This window comes from Humulus lupulus, chromosome 5 (genome assembly GCF_963169125.1).
Source record: "Humulus lupulus chromosome 5, drHumLupu1.1, whole genome shotgun sequence".
NCBI lineage: Eukaryota > Viridiplantae > Streptophyta > Magnoliopsida > Rosales > Cannabaceae > Humulus > Humulus lupulus.
This window is the reverse complement of record NC_084797.1, coordinates 105,410,516-105,428,510: the sequence shown is the minus strand read 5'-3', so window position 1 is coordinate 105,428,510 and position 17,995 is coordinate 105,410,516. Positions and strand designations below refer to the sequence as shown.

Genomic DNA, 17,995 nt, shown 5'->3' with positions numbered 1-17,995 from the left:
AACCAGAGCGTCGGGCAACAAAGCATCACCTTACCTCTGCAATTGGTTGGAAGATTTATCCGACGTCTTTGCTGTGTTGAAGTGTTTGTGGTCCCCTCATTAGACTTTTTGCTAAATACACCTAAGAAACAAAAATTATATATTAATATAATTGGAAATAGATTAAAACAAAAAATATATAGTACATGCATCTCCACCGTACCAAATAATACTGTAACGCCCTACTACCTTAGAGCCGTTACTAAGTGAGTTTAAAATGTGCAATTAACTCGCTAAGCGAAGTTTTTAGAACAAAAGTGTGATTTAAACAAAAAGACAAGGCTGTAATCTTTAAAAGTACTTCATTTCACTCAAAGTTCCAGTTATTTAACATTTGGGATCCCAAAACAAGGTTTGTAAACTATTTACAACTCAAAATAGATACACAGTTGATAAATTATCAAAAACAGAGTTTAGTACAACCATTTCTCAAAAATGCCCCCAACCAAAGCAGTAGGGCAGGCCAAACATGTACGCGCCGCCCCCACGCTCTCCGTACTCATGGCTGGTTGACTTTCTCTTTGCCCTTACCTGCAACACAGAGCACCCGTGAGCCGAAGCCCAGCAAGAAAACTCAAACAGCACATAACATATGCATAATATACAGTCACTACAGCAGATAGCTCATATCTAGTCAGACAGTCCATGAAATCTAACACATATACAACCATGCCGTCCCAGAAGTATTACCAAAGCCTGGGATCTCTCTCTACACCGTAAGGATATCCCATGTATCCATTGGGGTCTCACCCTAACCACGAGTACTCCATGTGCTAAGTGGTATTCCCGGCCCCACTGCTGTTCTCGGCCCTTCGTCGTTCTCGGCCCTTCGCCGTTCATTGTGCTATTACCACATTTAGCATTCTCAAATAACAATCAAATATATAATCATTCATTTTAAGCTATATCCTAGCAATGATACAATCTAGGGCCACGCCCTGCAACAATTCTATGGGCCCAAGCTCTGCTTTACGGGTGCTAAACCACACTTCAAATTCCCTAATTCATAACAGAAATAAACTTTATAATTGCACAAAAGCCTTACCTTGAATGGAGAATCCAACCTTAAGCTCCCTTGCTTCCAACTCCAAGCTAAGCCTTCTAATTCCACAAGCTGAATTCTCACAAAACCAGCCATAACTATCCTTAAATTTCCATTCTTACTTTCTAGAATCAAGCTTAAAACTCAGTAAAACAGGAGCAATTCTTACCTCATAACAAATCTTGACTCTTGTTTGGCTTCAATTACTTCAACCCACCTTGATTCCTCCTCTAGGTTCCAAACTCAGCTTCCTTCCTTTTCTTCTCTTTTCCTCTAGGTTTCTCCCAATTTCAGCATAAACAAAACATGCCCCAAATGAAATAACGTGTATGATCCTTTTCCTTTAGCTGAAGTGATCTAAATCCCTGCCAAATTACCATCCTATCCTCCCATAGTTATCCTCTCCTAACTAAACCTCAAGGGCACTCTTGTCCTTTCACCTATATTACAATTCTACCATTTCTTCCACCTAAACTTGTTACTCTCAGCAGTTACTAATGGTTACCCAGGTTACTCAATCACCAATAACCATTAACCACAAATTCTCGACTCAACTCACAAAATTCCCCAAAGTACCCCTAGGCTCCTCCCGAGCCGGGTATAAAATCCCGTTGTGACTTTTGAGTTATCTAGCTCTCTAGGACCGTCTCGGCACGTGCATCACATTAATATCACCACACCCACGTGGTACAAACCACATAATATAATTATCACATTTATGCCATCAACGAGCTAAAATTACCAATTTACCCCTATCATGCAAACGGGGCCCACATACATATTTATACCACCTAAACATGCATTCTAATCACATATTCATTTAAATTAATATATTATCATATTAATTCACTTATTGTCCTCCAGGCACGCTAATCAAGGTCTTAAACCTTATTAGCAACTTGGGGTGTTACAAATACCTAATGCTTTGAATCAATCACAACCCAAAGAAACACAGCCGCACATATGCGATCCTTTTGTACACCCCACCAAAGATTTTTGCTATATATATGTGTGTGTGCATATGAAAAAAAAAATTCTTGAGGACCCAAAGTCTTATCCCCACTGTGTGGTCAGTTAAAGAAAAGAACAAAAACAACACAAAATAAAGAAAACCAAATTTGAGATAGGAAAATGAGAAAGAAATGAAACAAATAAGAAGAAAGAAAATAAATAATAATAATAGGAGGGTTGGACCACAGTCAGGTGCTAATCACATGGAGTAAGGCCTCGTACGGACATGGTTTGATGGAGAAGCTAAGTGGGGAGTGGTGGTGGGTTCAATCATTTGAGGATAACACGTGGGACAGCTAAACCACACTTTGGTTATTCTTTGTTTCGGGTACTGAAGATCCCAAATTCATAGCCGACCTCTCCTTCATTTTCAATATATATATATTTATATCTATATATATATATATATATATATATATATACCTCTCTCTCGCCTAATCTTTATCTCATTCACATCCTCATCATCTAATCCTAACTCCCAACTTGGGTCATGTCCCTATATATATATAACTTCGTTTTTTTATAATATATATATAATCAATTCTTTTTGGAGGTCCCTCTTGGTTGGATCCTACTAAGGGACAATGTAGATTATCACATGCTACGTTTTGAATGATTAGTCATAATTACTTCTGATACCTAAAATTTGAGTTATATATGTTAGGATACTTAAACTTCACTAATTTAGTACCACACAAAACCAGACACTCCACTCTACCAACACATGCATAACTCTATTATTGTTTGAATGAACAATAAAGTTTCATCTTCTAAGAAATAACATGGATACCCCAAAATAGTGACTTCTCACTAGAAATAGCATTTCATTCTAATTTTGAAGCTTACTACTATTACTATTATTCTAAAAAAGTTGTATCATTGTTTGCCTTTTCTTTTTCATCCCTATAATAATATTGTAGTCATTGTTATTACACTATTTGTAATCTCCTAAAAGATTTTTGATTAAGAATATGTGGTAGTATCTGATTGAGATTTTAAATCAAAACCTGAATTGTGGAAATTATCATAGAGCTCCAAGAGCATAAAAGTTTGTGTAGGAAAGTCTACGACGTCAATTGAAGTGGAAAATTTTAGGAAAAGTACGTTACTTTAGTACTTAATGACTACCAATAATACGACACCAATTTTCAAAATTAAACAATTTAATTAATTGACAAAGCCGGTGCTAACATCATTTCCAATACAATTGCTACTCATCACAATTTTATATTGGGTTTATACATTTTTAGATCCTGTATTTTATCTCATTACTTATTTAGATTCTGTATTTTGATAAATTATTATTTGGACCTTGTATTTTTTAAAATAATTCAAATAGACCATTAAACTCGATTTTGATCATAGTTTTTTGAACTAAAATCACAAATAATTCATTAAACTAACAATTCAGAATAAAAATATATTCATTCTGCCTAAAAACTGTGTTGTTATACTCAATTTTTTGTTCATCAAAATCAGGTTTAGAGACCTATTTGAACCATTCTACAAAATACAGGGTCTAAAAAATAATTTGTCAAAATACAGAATCTAAACCGATAATGAGGCAAAACACAAACTCTAAAAAAGTATAAACCATTTTATATTTTATGAAAATAATCTGCACAACACTATTTTGACACCATTTTAATTTCATACTTCAATTAACTAATATTTATATATTTAACTTTTTAATAATTTTTTTTTGTAATTTGGATAAAATTCTTTGTAATTTGGGTATACATTGAAAAATGTGTTAGTTGAACATAAAAACATTTTTTTAAGAAAAAAATTAATCAATTAAAGACTAAAATGTAGCATCAAATATGACAAATGTAACGTCATTCACAAATTAGCGGACAAATTTTGTGATTTGGTTGAAGAGATTAGGAAAATTAGTATTAATTGCTCTTAATTTTTAAATTTTTTTTAATGGTTTAAAATTTCTAGCGCGTGCATGTATTGTTGGAGGGGAGTTCTTACTTTTCTTAATACTTAAACCATGTGTAAATATATATATATATATAAATATTAAAATCACTTCGAACAACATTTTTTAACACATTAATTTTGTATAAATTCACAAATTCGCTTTTTTTTTTAAATATTCACAAATTGGTTGATGGGAACGAAATATTTTACAAAAAAGAGCGTGAGCGTCAAACACCGTGAATCGTGCGTGAAAGTAGTATCGCATCGATGAGAAAGAGAGCAAGGAAGTATCCAATGATTGAAGCGAAGTGGGTGTCCGGTTAGAGAGGCACAAAGTAACCGCACGAGTGCAATGATGGGACCACGTGTTGCCACGTGGCGTAGCATAAGCATGTTGATGCACGTGAAGTCTTGCATGTTCGCCACGTGATTCCCCGCCCTTAACTCTTTACGTGTCCCGGCCCGCAAAATCTCGTTTGAACTCATCCCTTCTTTCTCTCTCGGCTCAAGTCTCTAGCCAGCTCGAAAAATGTCAAATGCCTCAGGTCCTCTTTCTACCACCACCCTCTGCCCTGCTACTATTAATGGACCACTGATTATTTTTATTATTATTTAAAAAAAATTATTTCTATTTCTTTTTGCCAGCTTTAAAATTTGTGACCTGGAAGCGATTTTGTGCCCCAAGAAAAGAGACAAAAAAAGAAAGATGTTGTTCTATCACAATTCACAAACAGAATAATAAGAGAGATTTTTAACGTGATAATAATTTTTCTGAATTTAGAGATTCTAAAACAGGAATAACAAGATGAATGTCAAAAGTGTCCATAGATTGAAAGTGGGCTGAGAATCTTTAAACTATGATATTGTGAAAATTTTGTTTTCATTTGTTTTGGGTAAAGTTTCTGTAAATAACCAACTATATTAAGTTATCTAATTTGAACTATTGCGCTAACAAATAAAATATAACCTTTATACTCTATTATCATTAGGCATGTTGCAAGGTTTTATTGGAAAGAGAAGAAAAATAATAAATAATAAATTTAATATTTCATTCATTGTTTGCCTAGAAAGAAAATTCATTAATTGTTTGTAACTCATATAACCAACATTTTCATTAATGATAATTCAGTCGAGTACTGTTTGAATATCAGGTATATTTTCACAAAATGGGAAACAACAAATCAACAAATGAACCTTTATTGTTGAATTCTGTCTTTCCAACTTTTCAATAAATAGTTTTTATTGAAACGAATGTTAGCACTGTAAAAAAAGACATAACTACAATCTAACCCTCTTCCATTGCACTTAATGAAGCACTTAATGAAAAGGGTGAGATATACCCATTAAAGTCTTTTTCTCACCCACCCTATGAACGTCTATCTCGTTTGATTCTAGAACAAATAATAATATTATTAATTAAAAAAAGCCTAAGATATTTTTAACAAAAATTTCATGTCTCAAATTGTGTATATTTCTTAAAATTTAGATAAATTTATCATATTATCAATAATATGAAGAAAAAAATAGTAAAAAATGATGAATTCACCACTTTGATTTAAAGATTTTTAAATGATGAATTAAGAGTAAGAGTGAATGTGACACAATTTGTTTATGTGACACACTTCTTTGTAGGAAAACGTTGGATATACTTTTTCCTACCCCGTGATTTGTTGTTAAAATCTTTCACCCAGAAAATTTACCAAGCTGCTCTTGAAAAATGCAACTTTTTACAATTAAATATATTAATTTGATTTTTCACTCTGACCACACCTATAGGCTGACTTGACTGAGGGCACTGGCCACTGAGAAAAGCCCTAGCTCGAGACCCACGCGCTGTCACGCTTTTCCTTTATTAACTCCAATGGGTCCCATTCCATCTGAGCAGTTAAAAAAACACTCATTTGCCTCGTGATTTGTCACTGGGCGTGCCTGGTGAAAACCCATCTCGTCGGCCCCACCACGAACCCCCAAACCCAAGGGTCCCAAAAACCAGACCATCATCATAATCAAACCGGGTAACATCATCATGATCCAATTATTTCAAGCGCGTGTACAGCACTGCAATATGTAGTCAACGTTCAAAGCGAGAAAGTTGCTTTTATAACAGATCAGTGGCTAATAATAATTATAACAAAGCCCAGACAAGCCTTTTCACTTTTTTTTTTTTCCCTTAAAACCAGTTAAAACTTAAAAAATGGTTGTTACTTATAAGAGTGCAACACTATCTTTCTCTTAACTACAGTTAAAATTGAACGTAACCATGATTTCGGAAATAGGTGCTTAGGTAGGGTTTAGTCAAAAGCGGAGAGAGAGAGTCGAGGCTAAAAGGCTAAAGCCATTATATCATAATTGAGCCAATAGCTTGTCTCTCTGACACAAAGGTGATGATTAAATCTATACCTTGTGTGCGTTTTTTGCTCTGTATTTTCTTTCTGTATCTATATATAGTCCCATCATCCTTTTACTGTACTGCAAAAAGAAAAAGTCTAAGCTACACACCTCACTCCTTCTGCTTAGGTTATCCCCATTTTCCATACTTCTTTCCGTTTTGCTTTCTCTGAACTGGAAACACCACAGAAGAAAAAAAGAAAAACCAGAAACGGAAAAGTGAACTTATATGCTCTCGAGGGGAAATTTTTTAGTTAGAGTTTTGAGATTTTCAGAGTAAAAAAACAAAGGAGACAATGGGTGAGAATGATGATGGCTTGGGGTTGAGTTTGAGCTTAGGATGTGGAGCAACTCAGCCTTCTGTCAAGTTGAATCTCATGCAAAAACCTTCTCCTCCCATGCAATATCACCACCATCATCACCACCACCGTCAAAAGACTCCTTGGAATGAAATCTTTCAGCTGTCAAATGGTAACTTGGTTTTTTTTCCTTTCTTTTTATTTTATTTTTTAAATCATTATTTTTATATTGATGATCAAATATGCATATAATCATACAGATTTTTCATACTAGCACTAGTCAATAGCGTCTCTTTTTACATGTATTTTTTCCCTCATTTTTTTTGTTAGCGTTTTCATTTGGTGTGCAAAATAGATGTAAATAAAGAAAGCTATCTTACTGTTAGATCTGTGATTTTTAAATTTTTTTAATATTATTATTATTATAATAATCTATGCACACGTATACTTTTTGGTAACGCCAAGTAGCCAAACCCAAACATACAAGCGTGGGACTCCAAGTCCTATTTTGAAACTTAACTCCTTATTCGCTTTATTTGCAAGATGGCCATTACTCTACGAATTTCTGATAGTTTTTATTTTGGTTAGATTCGAGATCGTTTCTCCGAGGACTCGACGTGAACCAAGCACCGGACTCGGCCACGTCGGCCACGGCGGCCACAGCAGCAGCCGCCGATTACGAAGATGAGAATGGTGTATCGTCCCCAAACAGCACGGTGTCGAGCATCAGCGGGAAGAGGAGCGAGAGAGAGCTGATTGGGGATGAGATTGAGAATGAAAGAGATTCTTGTTCTCGCGGAAGCGATGACGAAGACGGCGGCGGTGGTGATAATTCCAGAAAGAAGCTCAGGCTGACCAAGGAGCAGTCTCTGGTTCTTGAGGAGACTTTCAAGGAGCACAACACTCTTAATCCGGTTAGTGGCGCGTTGTCTGAATCATTTTTGTTATTTAGGAAGGATAGTTTAGTCTTTTTCGTTGATTTGTCTAATTGCTGGGTTATTGGAGGGACAATTCTGTTAATATGTTGTGGATTAAAGGATAGTTTGGAGATTAAACCCAAGGATCTTTGGCGTGTGCAGAAGCAGAAGCTGGCGTTGGCAAAGCAATTGAACCTGCGGCCAAGGCAAGTGGAGGTGTGGTTTCAAAACAGGAGAGCAAGGTCAGATATTCTTCTCATCTCATTTAGTTTCAGGGGTATTATTTGATAATGAGTTGTTTTCACAAGGGTAGATTTGTCCAATTGTACTTTAAATGTTAATTTGTTTTTTGTAACTCAAGCTCATTTACTATCCCATTTTTTTGTTATTATTTTGTTTTGTTTTCAATTTTTCATGCGTTGGCATTGAATAAGTCAGAAAAATATGGTTGTTCTCGTCAATGAAATTCTTCTCACTATTGTTGGGAAGCAATCCATACAACATGAATAAAAAACAATATAATAATGTGCAGGGCCAATTTGTCAATTTGTGGGAACATCTTTTTTTACTTGTTGTCACGTAACTTTCGATTCTAAAATTTATCTAATTGTTGAGCTAAAAGTAGGGTTTGCAATGAAATTGAAAAATGCAGGACCAAGTTGAAGCAAACAGAGGTCGACTGTGAGTATCTGAAAAGGTGTTGTGAGAATCTGACGGAGGAGAACAGGAGACTGCAAAAGGAAGTCCAAGAGCTTAGAACACTGAAGCTTTCCCCACAGCTCTACATGCACATGAGCCCTCCCACAACCCTCACCATGTGTCCCTCATGTGAGCGTGTGGCGGTCACCTCTTCATCATCCTCCACTGCTGCCTCATCCGCCCCAAATCGGCCGCACGCCATCCCCGGCGTTTCTCGCCCTGTGCCAATCAATCGGTGGGCCGCCTTGCCAATCCAGCACCGGCCTAAAGATGCGCAAGTGTCTCGGTCTTAAGTAGTTATGGGGACGAGGAAGTAGTAGGAGGATCCAGAGTTGCTGTATGTTAGGAGCACAAGGGGTGTTTTCATTAGAGCTAGTAATTATTTTGGTGGGAAAGTAGTAGAGAGGAGGGCTTGTTTTTATATCAGGATATGACTTTTGTTAATATTAAGCCTTTGTTTAATTTTGGGCCTTTTTCTAATTGTTAGTGGATGATTGTATTTACAAATGGCAAGTAGGATGATATTAATGGTAAGTAGCCAAGAGAAGCTAAAATCCCTTTTAGTTAATTTTTTTTTGGGCCAGTTCGGTCTACTTCTGAATTTTGATTCAATTCTGAAATAGTTATTGACATTAATAGATTATTCAGGTTCTAATTGAGGAAAGGCATAATTGTGGTCCAACCAGTGCTCGTTTCATGAACTGTGCTCGTTTCATGAACTATGATGGTACTTGGTTATTTTTACCTACGTAATTAAATAATGATCAGCGTTGTACCAAGGTCCAATTATGGACATTGTTTCATAAAGCATGAACAAGTAGGTCTGCATGGCATGCTTGGTGGGCAACACAATGCCTGTGAGATATAGTTGGCTTAATAATATGGATTTATTGCACACCCCAAACCCATGATAATTATGCATGAAATAATGACACAATAAAGAGTTTGGTCACATGTCAATAAAGTTTGCTGCGCTCTGAATCAAATCATAATTAACTTTATCATATTAAAGGAGCTTTCATAGTACAGAGGGCACAGTGGTCTATTTTTGTGGAATGAATGATGGACGTTTTTGATCTGTTTTTCACTGGATCCACAGGAATAATAACGTATATCAGTCTCCAGAGTGAATCAAGTTCTTCTGCAAGTTTATATATATACTCAATGAAACTTGACACACAACCCCCCTGTGAGACTGATCTTCATATTTAATTCTGACTACTGAGTGTTTATTTAGTTTCAACTACTAACCTGTTCATATGTTGATGTTTTAATTGCATTCAAAAGTAACAACCTAACAAGTTCACACTTCACATGCCTAATCATGGCGTACGTAGGGACTCCACCAAACTTAAGAACCAAATTATCAATCTTTAGTACTTATACTGTAATTTAGTGGTGACGAACAAAATGCGAGATTACTATTGTAATAGTTAGCTTTATATGAATGATGTGTTAGATAAAACATAAATCAAATAATACTGTCATTTTGTCATACATATAATAATAAGATCAGAATATGAAAATTAGTAATCCAAATTGTGAGATAAAAAGAATCTCCAGTAAGTGCCCACGAAGATTAAGTACGCAAATGATTCTAAGTATTCTCACAAAAAATATAAGTGTGTGAAGTATAGTTCCAAAATAAACCTAAGTCAAATTATCATTGGTATAGAATATTTTAAATGAAATTGTTGAAAATTAAGATGAATTTGGGAGAAAACTTGAAGACTTTGTTGAAACTAAGGTTAATATGAGAGATAATATTACGATGGAAGAAGTTTTTTGTAGAACTCAACTTGTGTTTTTGACTTGATCCAAAATACTGGGACTACATCTACTCTATGGACCTTTTTAGAAACACAATTAAATTATTAGCTAGTAGATTATTCTAGATAATTCTCATCTACTAACTAAGAAATGAGAGTTCTAGAATACTGAAGACTCTAAAACCTCTAGTAAATACATGAACATCCTAGAAACACTAGTAAATACATGAAGATCCTAGAAATTCTAGTAAATACATGAAGATGCTAGAAACTATAGTAAATACATGGAAACTCTAAAAACATTAAATTCAGGAAAATTCTAGAAACTAACCATAATAAATAAAGTTTAATATTTCAACACCCCCTTTAAACTTGATTTGTGACTCCAAGAATGCTTCGTAACTTGGCGAACGTTTCTCCCCTAAGTGGCTTGGTGAAAATGTCAGCCGCTTGATCTTGAGACTTTACATACTCCAACCTCGCTTCTTATTTTCCAATGCATTCTCGTATGTAGTGATAACGTGTGTCGATGTGCTTGCTTCTTTCATGAAAGACAGGATTCTTTGCTAGTGCAAGTGCTGATTTGCTGTCAACACGAATCTCGATAGGCTCCTTTTGTGGCACATTCAAATCTTTCAGCAAGTTCCTTAGCCAAATAACATGGAAAACACATGAAGTTGCAGCAACATATTCAGCTTCACAAGTTGATAGTGTGGTGATTGGTTGCTTCTTTGACATCCAAGTAAAAGCAGTGTTTCCCATGAAAAACACAAATCCAGTGGTGCTCTTTCTATCATCCAAGTCTCCACTCCAATCGCTATCACTATATCCAACCATCTCATAATTGTTAGAAGATGAATAAAACAAGCCATAGTTGGTTGTACCTTTGATGTACCGAAGTATTCTCTTTACAGTCTTGAAATAAGTTGTTGTTAGAGCTTCCATATAGCGACTAATGATTCCAACAACATAGAGAATGCCCGACCTCGTACAAGTCAGGTAGCACAAACTTCCAACAAGACTTTTGTAGAGAGTTGGATCCATCTTTTCTCCTCCGTCATGCTTTGACAACTTGATTCTACATTCCATCGGTGTGCCAACTGAATTAGAGTCATCCATCTTGAACTTCTTAAGCACTTCTCTAGCATAGCCTTCTTGAGTGGTGAAAATGCCTTTGTCTTCCCGCTTCACTTCAATGTCGAGGTAATAAGACATTAGCCCAATGTTTGTCATCTCAAACTCTATCACAATGTCTTTCTTGAACTCCTCAAACATACTCGAGTTTCTACCTTAAAGATCAAGTCATCTACATACATGCATACAATCAAAATATCTTCATTTGTAACTTTGATATAGAGTGCATGCTCATACGGACACTTTGAAAAATTCTTGTCTTGAAAGTACTTGTCAATTCGTCTATTCCAGGCTCTTGGCGCTTTCTTTAGTCCATACAAATCCTTCTTTAACTTCAATACTTTATCTTCATGTCCTTTTACTTCATAGCCCAATGGTTTCTCAATGTAGACTTCTTCTTCGAGGAACCCAATCAAGAAAGCAGATCTTATATCCATTTGGTAGATCTTCCATCTACTTTGGGCTGCCAAGGAAATTATTAATCTAACAGTTTCAAGACGAGCAACATGAGCAAATACCTCGTCATAGTCAATGCCTTCTCTTTGACTATAACCTTTTGCAACCAATCATGCTTTGTATTTTTCCACGTCTCCATTGGCATTCATTTTTGTCTTGTACACCCATTTTACTCTAATCGCCCTGTGTCCTTGTGGAAGCGTAGCTAGCTCCCATGTATTGTTTTTCATGATTGAATTGATTTCTTCATCCATGGCGTCTCTCCAGTTCTTTCTTTCTGCCGTTTCTTGGTAGTTAGAGGTTCACAATCACCAAATAGACACATAAGAGAGATGTCATTTTAGTTTTTAGTTACCTCATAAATCTCTTGTAGGCTTCTGAAGTGTGGCGTCTTCTCATTCGAACTTTCTCCTGATGAATCTTCATGTAAGTTTTCGGTTGGTGAGATCAGTGGAGTAGTAGGCTCTTGAGGTTCTTCTTCCATCCTTGGTTGTTCCACTTCTTCTTCCTCAAAGTAAGGAAGAAAATGATACTCCTCTTCTTGTGTGTTCCAATCCCAAGAATCTTCTTCATTGAACTCTACATCACGACTAATGAGAATCTTGCCGGTAATTGGGTTGTCCAACTTGTAGCCTTTGGATCTTGAGTCATAGCCGATGAATACATACTACTCACTTTTTTCGTCAAGCTTGGTTCTCTTCTCATCGGGCACATGAGCATAAGCAATACTTCCAAGGACTTTGAGGTGCGAAATTCCAGCTTTCTTCCACTCCATGCTTCTTGAGGTGTCTTCTCATACACACTTATTGTTGGAGAGTGATTTTCCAAGTAGACCGCACAAGCCACTACTTCAACCCAAAACTCCTTGGGCATTCTTTTGCTTTTGAGCATGCTACGAGCCATGTTGAGCATGGTTCGATTCTTCCTCTCCGCCACTCTGTATTTTGGGGGGATCTCGACACTGTTAAGGGGTGACAAATTCCATGCTCTTCACAATACTTTTGGAACTCATTTGATGTGAATTCTCCTCCTCGGTTAGATCTCATGGCCTTAATAGGAAGACCACTTTCTTTCTTCAACAAGAGTTTTGAACTTCTTGAAATTCTCGAACACTTTCAACTTCTCCTTTATGAAATAATCCCATGTTTTCTTGAAAAGTCATCAATGAAAAGGAGAAAATATTTACTCTTACCAAAATAGTTTGGTTTTATTGGTCCATAGACATCAGTATGTACGAGCTCGAGCGGCTTGGTGGCTCTTGAAGATGACTCATTCGGGAAGCTTCTCCGAGATTGCTTTCCAAGCAAACAACCTTCACACAATTGATCTAGTTGGTTGATGCACGAAAGGCCTTTCACCATCTCCTTCTTCTCCAAAAGTTTGAACCAGCCAAAATTAAGGTGTCCAAAGCGTAGATGCCAAAGCCATGATGAGCCGTTATAGCAGGCCTTTAGGCCATTTGGAATATCATATTGAATGTTCAAGAAGAACATTCAATTCTTTTACATGGACACCTTGACAATCAAATTGCTTTTATCATCTCTTAAGAAAATGTTATTTTCTTTTAAGTTAATATCATAACCTTTCTCTAGCAATTGACCTAGACTCAAAATATTGTTCTTCATGTTGGGCACAAAGTAAACGTTTGAGATGAATTGATGGCCTTCATTTTTCAAGCGTATGAGAATTTTACCTTGGCCTTCCATTGGTATTTTTGACTCATCTCCAAAAGAGACATTTCCTTTTACTGCTTCATTAAGCTCCACGAACATTCTTCTTTGTCCACACATGTGATTGCTAGCGCCGATGTCAAGATACCATTTATTTTCTTTGCCTTCATCTTTGTCTTTGCAAGCTAGTAGCAATGTTCCTTCTTCTCCACCTTTGTCTTCGACGAAATTGACCTTTTCTTTAACCTTCCTTGATCTACACTCGGAGGCACAGTGGCTGAACTTATTGAAATTGTAGCATTTGATGTGGGAGCGTCCACTCGTTGCTTGTGGATTTCGACTTCTTTCTCCATTAATGAAGTTGTTGAAGCCACCCCTTCCTTCTCTTCCTTGTCCACACCCATGTCCACGTCCGCTTCCTTGGTCACATCCTCTTCCTCTTTGATCTCTATTATTGCCGAAATTTTCTTCCTTCAAGTTGAGTTGTAGTAACAGCTCCACAGTCTCCTTTTGCTTCTTTTTCCTCTTGTGTTTCTTCTCATAGGCTTGTAAAGAACCCATGAGTTGCTCAACAGTCATAGTTTCTAAAGCTTTATTTTCATCAATGTCTGTAGCAATGTATTCGAAGGTTGGAGTTACAGTGCGAAGAATTTTCTCTATAACCTTCACTTTACTAATGTCTTCACCATTTCTTCTTAATAGATTGACAATTGCCAATACTCTAGCAAAATAATCAGAAATCGATTCAGATTCTTCCATGAACAAAAGTTCAAACTCACCTCTAAGAGTTTGAAGACAGATCTTTTTAACTTGCTCCATTCCTTTATTGCAAGTTTGAAGCTTCTCCCATGCTTCTTTAGTCGTACTTGCATTTGAGATCTTCTCGAATGCTTCTTCGTCCATCGCTTGATAGATGAGGTAGAGAGCTTTCTTGTCTCTCTTTCTTGAATCCCTCAAGGCTTCCCGTTGAGCTTGAGAAGGAGCAACATCTTCTTGCTCCTTATGGCCTTTCTCAACAATATCCCAAACATCTTGAGCTCCTAGTAGAGCCTTCATCTTGATACTCTAAATGTTATAGTTACTCTTGGTGAGCATTGGAACTTGGGCGGGGACCATTCCTCCACTTGTCATTTTTCTTCAAGAACCTTGCTCTGATACCACTTTGTTGAAAATTAAGATGAATTTGGGAGAGAACTTGAAGACTTTGTTGAAAACTAAGGTTAATATGAGAGATAATATTGTGATGGAAGAGGCTTTTTTATAGAACTCAACTTGTGTTTTTAGCTTGATCCAAAATGGTGGGACTACATCTCTATTTATAGGACTCTATGGACCTTTCTAGAAACACAATTAAATTATCAACTAGTAGATTATTCTAGATAATTCTCATCTACTAACTAAGAAATGAGAGTTATAGAATACTAAAGACTCTACAACTTTTAGTAAATACATGAACATTCTAGAAACTCTAGTAAATACATAAAGATACTAGATACTATAATAAATACATGGAAACTCTAAAATTTTAAATTCATTAAAATTTTAGAAACTAACCATAATAAATCAAGTTTAATATTTGAGGTCTATACAAATATATTCCTTGACGACCAACTTGATATGTAGTTACAATTAGCTCCTTATTAGCAAACTTCTTTTTGTTGCATTGCTTCCACCCCACTCCTTTCATCACGTATGCTGGCAGATCTGGTACTCCCTACAATGTATATAATTTACTTACAAAATATACAAACTTAACAGGATGGAGTTAATTAACGCTACATGTCCATTTTCTTTAAACGATATGGTGCATTTTGGTTGTTTCCAAAAAAGAAATTGGACTCCAACATATATTTATACTAGGTAAAGCAAACGTCCTTTTGCTTAGTTAATATATATATATTTAATTTTTTTATTGTGTTGTAATTGTGAGGAAAATGTTAAATAAGTAAACAATGTTACTAAAGAAAATTTGTAATGTAATGTATGACAATAGTAGATAAGAATTTATTTAAATGAATAAATGAAACTAAAAATAAACTTATATTGGATAACATTGTCTATAAATTTAGAAGAAGGTGCTTAAGTTTTGTTTCTATTTTAGAAGGAAGATGCTGCCGGCTTCTCATCTTTTATCGTTTTAATGGAGAGAATAGTGAAATGCTTGTACTTCATATGTTTTATTTTTTCTGGATCTGCATACAATTCCATTGTTTTGCTGTTAATTTCTCTACAACACTTTGAATATGTTGGCGATGTTCCTACAAAATTAAATTTGAATAACATGACATGATTTATGGGAAATATATTTTATTGATGATGAAGTATTTTTAAATGAAATTATTTTGTTTAAGTTTGTTTTTTTATTTATACCTGTTCATCATGTTCCATGAGTTGAACTACAGAATATCCAAATGTCTATTCTACTACTTTTCGGAACATAACAGCATCTATATTTGTAGTGTTATTGTCTAGTTGAACATTTGTCGTAGCACTTAAAATGAATTGAATCATATTAGTTTGAATCCGTGGTGTGGGGGCCCCTCATTCTTTGCATTTAATATTTTCATAATCTATTGTTTTCTTTTTGTTATATCCAACTCCTTTATGACATACGACACATGACATATAATACAATGTTTGGGCCAAGTCAACTATGTTTATGTTTGCCTCAATCCAAAAATATGTTTTCTACGTCAAATAAGAATTGATTTTTAGAAAGCGTAAAATTATAATATCTTATGAAAAATTAAAATAATATAGTAATATTTACCTCCATGGGTTGCAAAGTCTCCATCAAATATCCAATATTACAAATATTAACGATTTCTCAAATTCCAACCGAAGATAAAGGAGAAGATTGATATGTCAATGATCTTGCAATGATACTTTTAATCTTGACTGCGTTATTATAAAAAATGAAGAGTGAAGTAACTTAATAAACATGGGTATATAAATAAATAATATTAGTAATTGTAATGTAATGTAATATTAATTTGAATTTTGGGAGAATTACCATTGTTTCAGTGTAGTTGCCTGAGGAATTTGAGGATTGATTATTTAAACTAACATTTTCATTCCTAAAAAAAATTAATGTTTTACTTATTTATAAATACACAAATCACAATTAAACTAACCCGTTGAATGCTTTTGTTCAAATTTTTGGAGCACCAAAACACCAAGCACCCGATTTCAGAGAAACAAATGTTAGACTTGAAAATTAAAATTTTATAAATTATAATACAACAAATATGTTACATTTAAACTATAAACACACAAATCACATTCAAACTAACCTTTTCAATTCTCTTCTTAAAATATTTTGATAGTCATAGGCAACTCCTTTATGACATATGACACATGACATGCAATACAATGTTTGGGCCAAGTCAACTATGTTTATCTTTGCCTCGATTGAAAAATATATTTTCTACATCAAATAAGAATTGGTTTTTAGAAAGTTTAAAATTATAATTTTTTTATGGAAAATTAAAACAGTTTAGTAATATTTACCTCCATGGGTTGCAAAGTCTCTATCAAATATCCAATATCACAAATCTTAGCGATTTCTCAAATTCCAATAGATTATAAAGGAGGAGATTGATATGTCAATGATCTTGCAATGATACTTTTAATCTTGAGTGCATTATTATTCACCCTTAAGAATAAAAAATCAAGAGTGAAATAACTTAATAAACATGGGGACATCACATATATATTTATATAAATAAATAATATTAGTAATTATAATGTAATGTAATATTAATTTAAATTTTGGGAGAATTATCATTGTTTTGGTGCAGTTGCATGAGGAATTTGAAGATTGATTATTTAAACTAACATTTTCAATCCTAAAAAAATCATGTTTTATTTATTTACAAACACACAAATCACAATTAAACTAACATTTTAAATGCTTTTGTTCAAATTTTTGGACCACCAAAACACCAAGCACCTAATTTCAGAGAAACACATATTAGACTTGAAAATTAAAATTTTATAAATTATAATACAACAAATATGTTACCTTTAAACTATAAACACACAAATTACATTCAAACTAACCTTTTCAATTCTCTTAGTAAAATATTTTGATAGTCATAGGCAACTCCTTTATAACATGCGACACATAACATGTAATACCATGTTTGGGCCAAGTCAACTATGTTTATATTTGCCTCAATCCAAAAATATTCTTTATACATCAAATAAGAATTGATTTTTAGAAAATTTAAAATTATAATTTGTCATGGAAAATTAAAATAATTTAGAAATATTTACCTCCATGTAAGAAATACCCTAAACTAATTACTTTGTAAAACATCGCTCAATTCATATTTATTAGAAAAATACTGTTGACCCAGGATTTGGCCAACTGACACGGAGTCAGAATATGCTTGATATGAATGAATGTGTAGAGAGAAACGTAATGACAAAAAGTAATAACAACACGATATTTTTATAGTGGTTCGGCCCCAGGATCTGATAATAACCTACGTCTACTTAGACTGTTATTGATATGAGAATCAAAGGAGTGATCAAAGAACAAGGGTTCAATGAGTTTCACTAACCTCTCAAGAACAATACAATATCACTAGGAGAATTACTATAGTCTCAAATGATTCAAAAGCTAAAAGTCCCTTCC

At 34.7% G+C, this 17,995-nt stretch overlaps 1 protein-coding gene and 1 long non-coding RNA gene across 3 annotated transcripts; one reads left to right on the top strand and one right to left on the bottom strand.

Annotated features, from left to right (window-relative positions):
• Positions 1-345: 345 nt before the first annotated feature.
• Positions 346-2,458, bottom strand: LOC133780534 (uncharacterized). The gene is made up of 3 exons (XR_009869396.1): positions 1,251-2,458; positions 1,085-1,153; positions 346-570 (listed from the first exon to the last, which is right to left on the bottom strand). It is a non-coding gene; the product is annotated as an uncharacterized LOC133780534 (long non-coding RNA).
• A 3,916-nt stretch (positions 2,459-6,374) lies between these two features.
• Positions 6,375-8,892, top strand: LOC133777571 (homeobox-leucine zipper protein HAT3). Of its 2 annotated transcripts, none has more exons than XM_062217248.1 (4): positions 6,375-6,880; positions 7,297-7,622; positions 7,746-7,867; positions 8,278-8,892. In XM_062217248.1, the coding sequence occupies exons 1-4, from the start codon at positions 6,706-6,708 to the stop codon at positions 8,615-8,617; spliced, it is 963 nt and encodes a 320-aa protein (XP_062073232.1). In that variant the 5' UTR covers positions 6,375-6,705; the 3' UTR covers positions 8,618-8,892. The 2 variants fall into 2 exon arrangements, with proteins under 2 accessions (XP_062073232.1, XP_062073233.1); XM_062217249.1 differs by having other exon boundaries at positions 6,383-6,880; positions 7,788-7,867.
• The last annotated feature ends 9,103 nt before the right edge of the window (positions 8,893-17,995 follow it).